The 13,798-nt window shown below is 30.5% G+C and overlaps 1 protein-coding gene across 1 annotated transcript in view; it reads left to right on the forward strand.

Moving 5' to 3' along the window:
- Window positions 1-3,583, forward strand: part of LOC145319778 (uncharacterized) — a 162,940-nt gene extending 159,357 nt beyond the window's left edge. Inside the window, exons 10-14 of the mRNA XM_080162162.1 lie at window positions 474-669; window positions 905-952; window positions 2,069-2,240; window positions 2,784-2,951; window positions 3,430-3,583. Coding sequence (XP_080018288.1) covers window positions 474-669; window positions 905-952; window positions 2,069-2,240; window positions 2,784-2,951; window positions 3,430-3,583 — 738 coding nt within the window. The remainder of the gene's footprint in view (window positions 1-473; window positions 670-904; window positions 953-2,068; window positions 2,241-2,783; window positions 2,952-3,429) is intronic.
- Window positions 3,584-13,798: the final 10,215 nt, after the last annotated feature.

The following is a 13,798-nucleotide window of genomic DNA, read 5'->3' on the forward strand; positions in this document are numbered from 1 at the left end:
ACCATTCTTTTTTAAACAAAAACATATTTTATCTTATAAATACTGAGAAAGAGAAAAAAAATGTTTTATCACAAAATCAATGAAATAAGACAATTAAGTTTGATTTTCATTGCTGAATTATTGTATAAAATTAAAGGGATCTAAAGGGATAAGTCAATGGCCGACAAATAGATATACATCCCTCAAGATGATACACAAAATTACCCCTTCTGTAGATTAAAATTCGTTGTTGAAATGTTTGATCATTCAACTTAATAAATCAAAATTCATTAAAGTCCCCAAAGTTGTTTAGCCAACGAATAATAAAACGTTATTATAAAACTTTGGGGACTAGTGTAATAAACATTGTCCCACCCCCATCTCTCTCTTTCTCTATCTGATACAGATATTTGTTTTAAAAAGCTTTGCTTCATATTAGTTCAATTAAATAAATACATAATTTATTAATATTATTAATTTGATTTCTATCTCAGGAGGATCCTGGCCTAGACGAGCCTCCAGCTCTGGAAGCGGTCACCTCACCTGGCAGTCACCACGGCCACACAGCCGGCTCCGGTCTGGACGGCTTTCCCAGCGGCTCGGCAGCCTCGTGTATCGGAGCCGGGGAGGACATGAATGGCGGCACGTTGAAACGAACTAGCCGCGGGGAGTCGCCGGGCGCAGCTTCACTCAGGAAAATAGATATATTAATTTATGGATATATTAACAGGAGAAAATTTATCGTAAATTTAGCTTGCTAATATGAACACTAAAATATGGATCAGTTCGTTCATTCAGTAGAAGGGGATGGGATGTTGTAAAGGATGTTAATGGGGGGTATCGTTATTTTAGTCAGCTGCGAGTATTACTTTATAACAGTACATGAAAATGTGGCGCAACATCCAAGTAATAATATATCAATTTTTCAGGAAATATGCAATACAGAACAGCAATACCAGTGCTGTGGCAATAGGTATTATTATTACATTTTTATTACGCCCCTAGAGGTCTCTAAAGGACATTAGAGTGAAGGGGGAAAGGAAGTAGACCCTTCACTTTCAATTAAATCCTAAAAGAAATAAAGAAGAGAAATTGGTATTGTCATTTTGTTCTAGAGGATTTGTCTTGGGATGGTAAAGACACCCTCTCTTTAATTAGTGTTAAATCTTTCTTAACACTATAAGAAGCGTCACTGCAAAATCCTAAGCTTAAAACTTACATTTTTTACATTTAAATAAGAATAATCTAATATAGAATGTTCTCTGCAAATTTTTCTTCCATTACCATTAAAATCTAAAAATATACCTGTCAAACTTTCCTAAATCTGATTCACATAATTTTCCAATAATTCTTATTTAAAAGTAACAGGATATTTTTCTGTCTCTGTGTAGCGAAGGATCTTATTTACTGCTATATGGTTCTCCTTTAAAGTTGGCATTCTCATGGGCTAGGAAAGCTTTATAACTGTTTGCAGAGACGGTATCTCCATCCTTTTAAGAAAATATTGACTCCCCCTTAAATTAATGTTGATACTTTAGTAAAAACTTGAGAAAGGAAAAGTTGAATTTAATAAGCAATTTATTTTATTTTAGAATTTTTAAAAAAGAAAAAAAAAACCTTCTACTTTACATAATTAGGATTATACATACATATGTTTACTTGTTTAGCTTAAATTCTTAATCATAAATTGATATTTATGTGTAGGTAACAGCATGGTGAAGGCTGATCTTCATGGAGCTGATTATAGACAGCTTTCTGTGGATATTAAAATAATTATTTATAGGTAACAGTCACAGTATGGTGAAGGCTGAATCTGACCAGTCTCTCATCTCCATGGAGCTGATTATAGACAGCTTTACGTGGATATTAAAATAATTATTTATAGGTAACAGTCACAGTATGGTGAAGGCTGAGTCTGACCAGTCGCTGATCTCTATGGAGCTGATTATAGACAGCTTTCCGTGGATATTAAAATAATTATGTGTAGGTAACAGTCACAGTATGGTGAAGGCTGAATCTGACCAGTCCCTCATCTCCATGGAGCTGATTATAGACAGCTTTCCGTGGATATTAAAATAATCATGTGTAGGTAACAGTCACAGCATGGTGAAGGCTGAATCTGACCAGTCCCTGATCTCCATGGAGCGGATGTGCTCCCTGTCTGAGGCTGGTAATGGAAGCACAAAACGTACCTCTGTTGTGTTTGAAGAACCGAAGCCGATGTCGAGAAACAGCAACACGCTGCTCATGGCTCAAAATAGGTAAAAAAAATAACAAATTTTTTAGAAAGACTTTAAACCCGGTTTTTAGACATACTAAAAAAATGTATAGCATCTTAATTAACACAGACTTTTTTCCATGAATATTAAAATAAAAAAATAAATACCAGTTTTGTTAGGCCAGAGATGCCGAAGAATTAGAATTCTTCATTTCGATATCCGCTGAAAGATGTCTATATTACGATTCGATAAATAACTATTTTTTTTTACATTTTTAGGTTTATTCTATAAAAGGCTTATCCTATAATATGAAGTACTAAGTTAATTTAGGCTGAAGTTTAGGGTTTCAATAATTACTAAGCTGATAGAGTTCTCCTTTAAGGGTGCTAGGATGTCCTAGGATGGTTTAAGGATATTTTTTGTCCCAATCTTACCCTTTTGAATAAAGACTTTAAAATTCTAGACCTCTACCTTTATTAGTATTTGAGATATCTACTCTCCTTGTGTTTTGCTTTGGTTTTTCATTCATTTGAGGTTTTTATTTAGAAAAAAAAATCATTTTAAATTTGAATTTATTTGTTGTAGGCAAATGTCAACTTCCAAAACTGTGAATGGAATCTTGAGGAAGGGAAGTCTACGGGAGGAGGATGAGAGGAGTGGTGGGGGTGGGGGTATGCCCACCCCCCAGGGGGCTTCCAGGGCGGTGGACGGGGGCAGCAGCACGCGCAAATCTTCGCGGAGAACTGGAGAGTCTAGGAATGTGTAGATACTAAAATCATTTTGATATTCTTTAAGTGTAAAGTACATTTTTAGCACTAAACCCCTTGACCACTTACCTCTACATGATCTTTCAAATAAATAAGGGGGGAATAGTTTTTTTTTTCTCTATGCCTGATTTCTGCGATGGCCCAACCCTCTGGGGCTATTAATCTTAAAATATACCATAACCTAACCACTCCGGTCCCCTTTTTTAACTATTTATTTCAATATAAAGAGGGGACGGGAGGGGAGTCTTTGATCGCCAAGGTACTTTATGGGAAATTAAATACAATTGATAATTACATTAGACTGACTGTTTAAAAGATATTATAGTAAAAATTCCAAAATATACTATTTAGGATTAGTTTACAAATAGATAAATTTTAACAAAGGTTGCGTGAATTTAAAAATTGAGAAAATGAAAAAATTATTCATGTTGATAAAAACAAAATCATTTCAGTATCATTATGATTAGGCACAAGGGTGACCGCCATAACAAGCACAGGTCAAAGGAGCGTGATCGTGGCGGAGGGGAGCCAGATGGCGGGGAGGGCGGAGAAAAAGGCGGGGACAAGCGCAGCTCCCGCAGTAGATCTAACAGTACAAAAGCCAATAAGCAGGAATAAACAACATTTAAAAATATTTTTATAATTTAATTAAAACTATGGGGTAAGGGGCCTTTGACATTAAATTACACTCGCAAAAAATGGTGGTTCTTTTGTTTTAATTTTAATCTACACCAGGGGTAATTTTGTTTATTTATTATCATTGGGGATGTATAATAATTTATTGTTCATTTTCTTATCCCTTAAGATCCCTTTACAAAATAAAATTATTTTGTCTTATTTTGTTTTTACACCCCAAAGAAAATATTTTTAGGTTTGATTAGCATGTTATTGTACATAATATTGAAGATTTATCGGTGCTTTTCCTCAAAATGACTGTCGTGCCCTACTTTTAAAAAATGAAAATAAATGGGCTGGTAGTTTTTTTCCTGAATGCCTAACTCCTGCGGGTGGGTCACTAATCCTGCAGTGCCTTAACTCTACTCGGCTACCCAGAACCCAATATAACCTAACCTAACCTGACCTACCGTAATAAACAAACAATTGAAAAACCACCCTCCCCTCTGATTTTAAACATATTTCGATATAAGGAGATGGAGATTCTGTGCCCAATTAGGCACTTTAAGGAAAGCTCCTTTTTATTAATGTTGTTGATTGCCTGCAGGAGAATGCTAAGAAAGAGAACCTTGCCCTCACTCGAGATCTGCCCTGGTGTGGCTGCTGGGGAAATGGATGCCTTTAGAACATTTTCATCAACATACAAAGGAATGTCTTACAATCTAGATACCATTCTAGAAAATAGAATAAAAAAGCTTTCCAGTGTGTGGCTTCAAAACCGATTAATATCCGCTGGATTAGAAATGGTTCTCAGCCACACCGAAAAATCGTATGTATAGCATCGTATTACAGACAGTTTTCCATGAATATTAAAATTAAAACCATATATAAAATAAAACTATGAAACCTTACAGGCATAATTCTATTGAAGACCTAAAAACTTTTTTTTCATTTTAGTCAGTATTGTAAGATTCACCTAATTGATGAAAATCCAAAAAAATCGAATATAAAAATTGCGAAGATAAAAATAGAAAAAATTCTTTTTAATCTTTTTATGCATACATATATTTGCATTAAAAATTGAATTGTAAAATTGAACTTGAAATTATTTTAACACTATGCTTGATAATAAATGAAGATGAATGTTAGAGTTTCATAAGCATGTTTTTTTACTTTTTCTAAGGAATATTAGTTTCAAAGCTTTAATATTATTTTCAAACCTACAATAATAATATCTTATGAAGCAAGGTCATTTCATAGTGTATGAAAAAATTTACTTTTTTTGTTTTTGGTCTTGGATGGACTAACAAAAGTTATAGACAACCTTGCTCTTTAAAAAATTGCTTTAAAATATATTTTATGAACTTAGTTTTCCATTCTTGTAATTTGTAAAGAAAAAGGTTTCAATTTTACACAAACAAAAAAATACTTTTTAACCAAAAATATTTGATTGAAAACTTAGTCTTCATCTTCTATAGTATTGTAGCACACTGTGTTAAGTGGATATGTGGAGGCATTAAAACTTGAATATAATTGTTCCATTAACTCAATAATATATGAGAACAAAAAAACGATCAATTTCATGCATTTCAAGGATGGATAGTTGAACTGAAATTGTTTAAAATTTAAATATCAAGCTAAAAGTTTTTACTTTATTACTTAGTGTTTAAAAAAAAAAAAATATTGGCAGTTTCTATAGAACCTAGTCGAACAAAGAAAAAAATCCCCCTATTATTTTAAAATAAATTGAAAGTAAGGGGGTAAAGGCACTGTTGGTATAGGCCCCAAAAGGGGTGAGGCATACCATATTTGATTTTCAAAATAGGAGGGTTATGACCCCCCCCCCCCACCTTACTTATTTTTAAATTTTTCAAAAATAAGAAGTAAAAGGGGTTCTCGATAGAAACTTCGAGGTAAACAACTAAAAGATCTTCTTTTGTAGAGTAAAATCAATAAAAACTAATTATATTGAAAGGAAATAAGATTCTGGTTAAATTATAATGGCTTTGTTCTTAGCTTCATGAAAATATTTAAAAGATTTTAGATACAAGTTTTGAAACTTTAAAAGTCTTAAAATACCTACACGTATCTTTATAGATTGATTCTTATTTTTAAAATCATACCAGTGAAGCCCATTTGAGATATATTTAGAATCTAAAAAAAGCTTCCCTATAAAGATAATGCATTATGTTTCAGACTTCTAAGTTCTAGCTAATAGACAAATAAAAAAGTTTATATATTTTGCATTTAAATAACTGTTTTCTTAAATTTGTATGACTTATTCATTAGGACCTAACAAAGCTTTCCTGCAAGTCTTTCTTATTCAGTCTAATACTTAAAAGATATCACAAAAAAAGACTAAGAGACATCCAACTACTTTGCATAATTTCTAAAGTCTCCACAACCCTATATGGAGACATTTATTCGAGATTGCTTTTCTCATTTTGTTTGCTTCAGAGACAATTTAATTTCAAGTTTAACTCCCGACCAATTTACACAAAAACTTATAGAAATCAGAAAGACAGGGGACAGTGGGCGGTTTGTTACGATAGTCCTCAAAGTTTTATATTTTCGTTTTTTAACTCGTTGGCGTTTCAACCACTTATTTTAATCTACAGAATGTGTATTTTATTTTATGTATCATCATTGGGGATGTGCATCATTTTAACGGCCATTGTCTTATTCCTTTAGATTCCTAAATAACATGGATTACATTGATTTTTTTTTCTTTTTTGAGGAAGTTGGGAGGTCCTTCAAGGTATATCAATATACAATGCACTTTTTAAAAAACGTTCCAACACCTAAATATAGCTTTCCTAACTGAATCCCTAAAATCGTATGGCACAGACAGACACACAAATAGACATCCTACCTTCTGTCCCTTAAATTACCATACCCTTCCAGCAAGGACGTCCAATGGGGGGGGGGGGGGAAGGTGTGATTACCCCCTAAAAACTTTAAATTTTGAATTTTTACCTTCCCCAAATGAAAAAGCTTGGACGTCCTTGCCCTTCAGTAAACTTATTCTATTTAGTTTTGTCACATTTTTACCCGTATATGAAACACACGATACAAATGCATTAAAGACAGACGGACAAAAAGCAAACTATAATTGTACAAAAAGTTTCTGGTGAATGATTTCATTCAACTTTATCATTAATCTATATGCCATGAAAGTTTGTTTGTTTGTTTGTCAATCTATTTTTTGTTTGTCTGGATGTATTTCTTAACTAATTAGTTGGTATTATTCGCATTTATATGTTAAATAGTGCAACTTTCAGCTAGATCTTCAGCATAGCCAGCTAGTCTTTCATAGATAAAGGTATTGACATATTTTATTTGAAACATTTACATTTGATATCTAATTCAAAAATCAATAATAAAGTGATTGAGAATCAAGTTACAGCCACCAGACTACCAACTGATCAAAAAACTTTGTTATTAGTTCGGTTAAGGTTTTTAGTAAGCCAAGACATTCCCATTATTTTTTTTAATATTTACAAGCAGAGTAGGTAACAAAATTTTAGCTTAGAGGAAAAATGTGTCCTATACCCTATTGAATACACTTTTTTTGTCTGCAGCTTAAGATTTATATAATTACTAAAATGACTAAGTTTTTCTTTATTGGGAGGTTTCACATAGGTCCCTAGTTTTAATTTTAGTTTCCTTAGAGTGTTTCTAGGATATTTTTCTGTTCCTTCCTACCCTCTTAATACAACGTTCCTAGATGCTAGGGGCACAGCCTCTTGTGTTCTTAAAACTACCCCTCTGATTTATAAAAAAAATGAAGAATTTTTGTGGATTTTAATATGCTTAAAGTCCTGAGTTGTGTATCTTTTTAAGTTTTAGGGCAAATATTTGTTTTTCAAATTAATTTTTCATTCAGTGTCCTCAACCCAAATATATAAACTAGGGGGAAATAGATTAAGAAATTGGATTTATTCTGCTGCTATGTCAGGTATGTGACTTGATGTAAATTCTAAGGATAAGACCGTGGAATGCTTTGAAAAGTTATAATTCAACACTAATACTTACTAAGAAAAGTACCCAAAGTTTGACAACCAAAAGTACCTTGAGAACTCAATTAATTTTGATTCGTTGGTTCCAAGCTAGCTCAGTGCCCAATAATTATAATCTACAAAGGGGTGAATTTGTTTCTCATCCTTGGGGATGTATAAAATATTATCTTCCATTTTAAAAAAAAACCTTGATTTAGTTAGAAACAGCTTGACTTACAAAAAGCCTTTGATACACAAATATTATTTTTTTGCAATGAGGTTTCGTGATTGTGTTTGTTTTTATTTATATTTAAACAATAACTGTAAATAAAAAAGCAGATTTGTTCAATTACACTTTTTGTGCAATGGAAGTGAAAACAATTTCTTAAGTTTTTTTTGCATTAAAAACATCCGTTATTCTAAAAGTGTCAAAACTCGGCTTTTATTCCATTACGCGTTTTTAAGAGGTTAAGCTATTCTAAAGGTTTCATCAATATTTATTTTACGTATTATAAACAGCTAGCCACGGATAAAAATATGTACAAATATAAGATTAAAACCAGTTTTTTTAACCCCGAGATGCCAAAGGCATGGAATAAAAAAACTAGTTTTAACCTTATGGTCGTATATTGTTATATTCGAAGAAAACTAGATATAATTCGATGCTATACATATCTTTTAGTATGGCTAAGGTTATTGATCGGTTTCGAAGCCATACTGGAAATGACATTAAACGTTAGGAGATAACATATTTTTATTGTTGCTATCAAATACTTCATATGAAGATTCTCGTGACTATTAAGCATGTACTTTTTAACCCATCCATCAGATGTAAAAATAGAAATTGGCTTTCTCAACCACCACAAAAGATAGATGTCTAAAATTTATCATATTATATTTATTGGTTTATAAACACATTATATTTGAGAGCTTCTCTTGTAATTGATGTTGTCATCCTTGTTTTTTTTACTTTTTATGGGTTTTTTGCAAAATAAAAATGCACTGAAAAAGCTATTATGGTATCTATACAAATAAACAAATATACAAGCTAGGAAGGTAGTTTTAAATACTAATTTGTTTATTTTAAAGATTGCCTATAAGTTTCCCATGTTGATTAGTCGGTTGTTTAAGATCTGACATGTCTTCCTCTTCCCTCTAGTTTTCAAACCCTACCTTTATATTTTCTCTCTTTTATTATTGCTAACATTGTAATTGTTATATTTTAACCTTGAAATTACATATTGAATTTCAGTTTCAGGCGGATTTCCTCAAGCCCATTCAAGCACAGAAACCCAACCTTTCATACTCCACAAATATTTTGAAATAAATTGAAAAAAAATGTTTGTGTTTCCTTTAGGGTAAGGGTATATTGGATACACGTTATCCACGCAAAGCTAGGGTATTTTAGTTGAAAAAAATAAGGGGGGTTCTGTGCTCACTAGGTCTTTTGAAGGGAAAAGACAAAGTTTCATGTTAAGACATATTCATTTTTGTTGCTTTGTATGCACAGGCACTATTAAATGGCACGTTGGAAATGATAAAGTACTATTTTGCCTCTCTCTACATGGTATTGCCTCAAATACAATTTTTGCTTGTAATAGTGTTACTTTCAGAAAAGAAATAATCTTTCATTCAAGTATGGCTTTGAAACCGTATAATATCCGGTGGATTAGCATTGGTTCTCGGCCATACTCAAAAATCATTTATTAGAGACAATTTTATACGACTATTAAAATAATAAATCATAGAATTATTTCAAGTTTTTTGGTCCCTCGAGACTAACAAAACTGGAAATTATCTATTGATTTTCATTTTAATAACCGTAGAAAGCTGTTTCTAATACGATGCAATAAATAATTATTCTTACACATTTTTAAGGCGTGTTTGTAGCCTAAGATTTTTATATTTGTAATGGATATTTTACTTTTTGGTTGGGTTTCGGCTATTTTTATTCCCTTTGATAACAGTAGCTATTAATTCAAACCTGTAACCTAATAAAAATAAAAATCCATGAAATTGATTTTAATTTAATGATTGTAAGACACTTTACGTTTTAGTGTTTACTGTTAATCAGCCAGCTATTCAAAAATCCACCAGAGGTTCCTTGCTGAATTCAACTGACTGCCTGGGCATAATTGCCAGAATGGTGGCAATGTTCTTTGATTTTGCCATACGGCAATAAAAGAACAAAATCTAAGCCAGAGGGGCAGTCATTAAGGTTAACTGAAGACGAAGCAGCAAGTTTACTTTTGAATAATGTTAATAATTCATAAAATGAAGAAAGTGCTGGCAAAATAAAACTGTAAAACTGGACAGGTATAATTGTTGAGTGGTCTTGTGTCCACTCTATCATGGTGGTGTTTACGACCACTCTCATGGTGCTAAATCATTTCAAACTCACACACACAAACACTCTCTCTAGCTATATCCTCTTCCTCTACCTACACAACAAAGGTTTCATGCTCCCAGCTGATAATATGCTCTAGTTGACTAGGGTTCAAGTCCCAGTCTACTTATGATACTCTAATGGTGGCAAGTTGAAGCCATGGCCTTCAGGGATAAAATAAAAGTATAAAGAATGTTCTAATCAGGTAGATCCTTATAGAACATCAACTTAAGATGCAATATATCTGAGCTAAACATATATTTTGTTCTACCTCCATTTTTTTATGTACAAAATTTTGATAGTTTTATGTTATTTTATTCTTTTGTGTTCTTATCTCTATATATGTATTAATGCCTTAAAACTATTACAGGAAAAGGATAATTTTTAAAACATTAATCCAAAATAATAAAACTCTGCTGTAAAGAAATAACAATATAACTATTACAAGTATATCATAAATACAAATTTAAAGGCAAAGTTTGGATATATTTCAAACCTAAATTTGTAAAGTTTAAGTTATTGCACTTGAATTACTTTTAAGTATAACCTTTACAAGTGGATATTATACCAATTTGTTGGAAATTTTCTTTTTAGGGTTTTGTTTAATATATACATATATAATACATATTTCCCAAATATTCTTTAAATGGATTTGATATTAATTTTTGTAATATTTAGAAACTTGATAAAGATTGAAAAATAATCTGTTTTGCTGTAATGTTTTAACAATTTAATTTACATGTATTTTTTTGTGTTATATCACCTTAAGCAAAATATTTAATTTTACACAAAGTTACAAAGCAATATTTTTTTCTAAATATCTCATTTTATTCTCTTCTTGATTTTTTATTTAAAAATATTTAAAAAAAACATTATTAATTTTTTTAGATAACAAAAAAATTAAACTTTTTTTACCAACCTGCAGGGATGTATTTTTTCTATAATTCCACCTTGGGGAGAGAATGAAAAATAACGAAACATCTAGTATTTTTACTAAATAAATAGGTGAAAACTTAAGAGGGGGGGGGGGGGGGAATTTCCTGCCTTCCTGGCTTAAATCTGAGGATAGAGAGGTGAAATTTAAAAATTAGCCCTTAGCTCCTAATATTTCAAGCATTATTTGCAAGTGATCTTTGCCTTTAGTTCTGGAGTGTAATGGTGAGTTGATATTTCATGCTCCCAACTCACAGAGAGGGAGGGGACTTTGGGCTATTTAATACATTTGTCCCAAAAATTTTTATATTAAAGTTTCATTATTCATTGTCCCAACAACTTTGGGGAGTTTTATTACATTTTGATTGCTTGGCTCATTTAACTGATTGTCCAACGTTTCAACCACTAAAGGTTAATTTTGTGTATCATCATTTGTGAATTACATCTATTTATCGGCCATTGTCTTATCCCTTTAGATCCCTGCCCATCTTACCTCCCTGGTCCATGATTGGGCACAGAGCTCCAGCTAGGTATCTAAATTACATTACAACATGAAACACAATAATATATCAATATTTCTAGATACATAATAACTTATAATCATTAATTTTTCTGTTTTTATTATTATGTTTGTTATATTTACATGCATAAAAAGTAAAATTTTTCCCTAATTTATTTAAAATATACTGTATTTTCTTTAAATCCAATTATATAAAAACAGTATTTATTTTTAATGCTCAGATAAAGGGAGAGGATACCCAATTTTTTTAGACTTTTTATCAAATAGTACACAGATAGGTTTTTTATTTATCTCAGCTATGAAAAAAACTCTTCCCATTATCAAAAACTCACAGTTTAAATTTTATTTAGAAAAAAAACAACCCAATGAAAAAAAGTAACATCTCCTACTCTAAAAAGAAATGTTGCTACTTAGAATAAAGCTAAAAATATTATTAGATTATTTATTTATAGATATTATAAAGTTGAAATTATCACTTGAAAATGTTGTTATTATAAAAAGAATTATTATTATTATATATATATTAGATTTGATATAATGAGCCTCTGTTTACAGTTTACACCCTTGTAAGTATTTGTCAGTTATTTTGTACTCATATGAATATTGTTGTTCTGGTTGCAATCAGATATTTTACAGTCTACATATTGAAATATTAACACACTTCTCCCTAATTAAAGTTAGGTTTAATTAAAAAAGATTTAATAGAAATTATTCAGTTAGATTAAAATTTATAGAATTTAAATAGAAAACTGTTTAATTGTGTAAATAATTTACTTTTCTTAATTCAGATAATAGTTTGTAACTAAGATTTTATTATATCTCAAAAACTACTTAAAATCTCTTTTTTAAATAAGCTAAACATGGTTTTAGGTTTATTATATTTTCAGATTTAAGTCTTAGGAGAATATGTATAACCAAAAAGTAAGCAAAATAATTAAAAGAAGGCTATCTAAGACCTTATTTTTATTTCCTAAATAGGATAATTGAGATATTCATTTAAATTTAATACTGTTGGTATCGTGGATGGGTTTCCCGGCCATAGTTTTGGTAAACATCTTGGCGCAAATATTAGAAAACTCTACGGTTTTTAATGTGAAACTTTAATATTTCTGATAAATGTAAAAAATATTAACAGATCAATTAATGTATATGTTTGAATTCCAAACTTTTAAAGGTCTTTATATAATACTTTAGTTTAGCCTAACTTTAATTAGGGGGAGTAATGTGTTAATTACAGTTATTAATATTATTGACAGTGCATCATATTGCATCATATTATGATTATAATTTGTATCATTTATCATAAAAAAAAAGATTAGGTTTGGTTTTCATGCTTATTAATCATTATCATAAACAGATTTTACAATTATAAATCTATTTTCTTCACTTTGACAAACTTTTTGTTTTAATAGGTATATGAAATCTTAAAAAGTATTTTGCCTTTAACTTTTCTGACATTCAGTAGAGACAAAAATACTGCTAAAGCTGTTGTAAATCATACAAATCCTAAATTTTGAATTTTAATAAAGTTGGATGTAAACCATTTTTTACATCATATCTTTATCCCTACATTAAATGACTTTAAAAATTTGTTTAAATTGTTTAATGATTAAAAAGCATAAAAAAACATTTTATTGAATAAATTTATATTTGAAAAGTAAAAAGTTGTTTTGCAGATGATGTTTCTAGAAAAGTAAAACTTCTTTTTTTAAATTTGATATAATGACAGTTGCAACGATTGCAAATATTTTTTATTTTCAGTTCAGTTTTAAAATCTTTCTTTTTTTCTGTTAAAACTTTTAAAATCAATATTTTAAGAATTTTAAATATTTCTGCAATTCATCAAGTATTTTAAACTAAAGTCATAAAAAGCATATATTTAGGAAAATTTTATTTATGTTTTTTTAATTAAAAATTTATTTAGAACAGACACAGCGCGCATATGTGAAGTGATTATATCAAAAAAGTTATCAAATATGTAATTATTATTATTATTATTATTAAACTATTATTATTGTTGCATAGATATTTAGATTAGTAAATCAACAAATTATTGAGAAAACCTGTTATAAATGCCATTATTATGTTAATACAAAACTAGAATCAAGTGCAGTTTATGGTGAAATATTGCTGGTAATGAATGATTCCTGGTCACTGGGATTATTACATGGTTCCTGGATCTAGCATTACAAAAAATATAATTACACTACCCCCCTGAAATGTATTTACCCCCCGCAAGAAACAAGTTTGGATAAAATAATTTTTTCTTGCGGGGGGTAAATACATTTCAGGGGGGTAGTGTAATTATATTAGTGCTTCTGGATCCAGGAACCATGTAATAATCCCAGGAACCAGGAAGCATTTGTTCCCAGCAATATTTC

The sequence above is a fragment of the Acartia tonsa genome, chromosome 1 (genome assembly GCF_053477335.1).
Source record: "Acartia tonsa isolate MP-2025a chromosome 1, ASM5347733v1, whole genome shotgun sequence".
NCBI lineage: Eukaryota > Metazoa > Arthropoda > Copepoda > Calanoida > Acartiidae > Acartia > Acartia tonsa.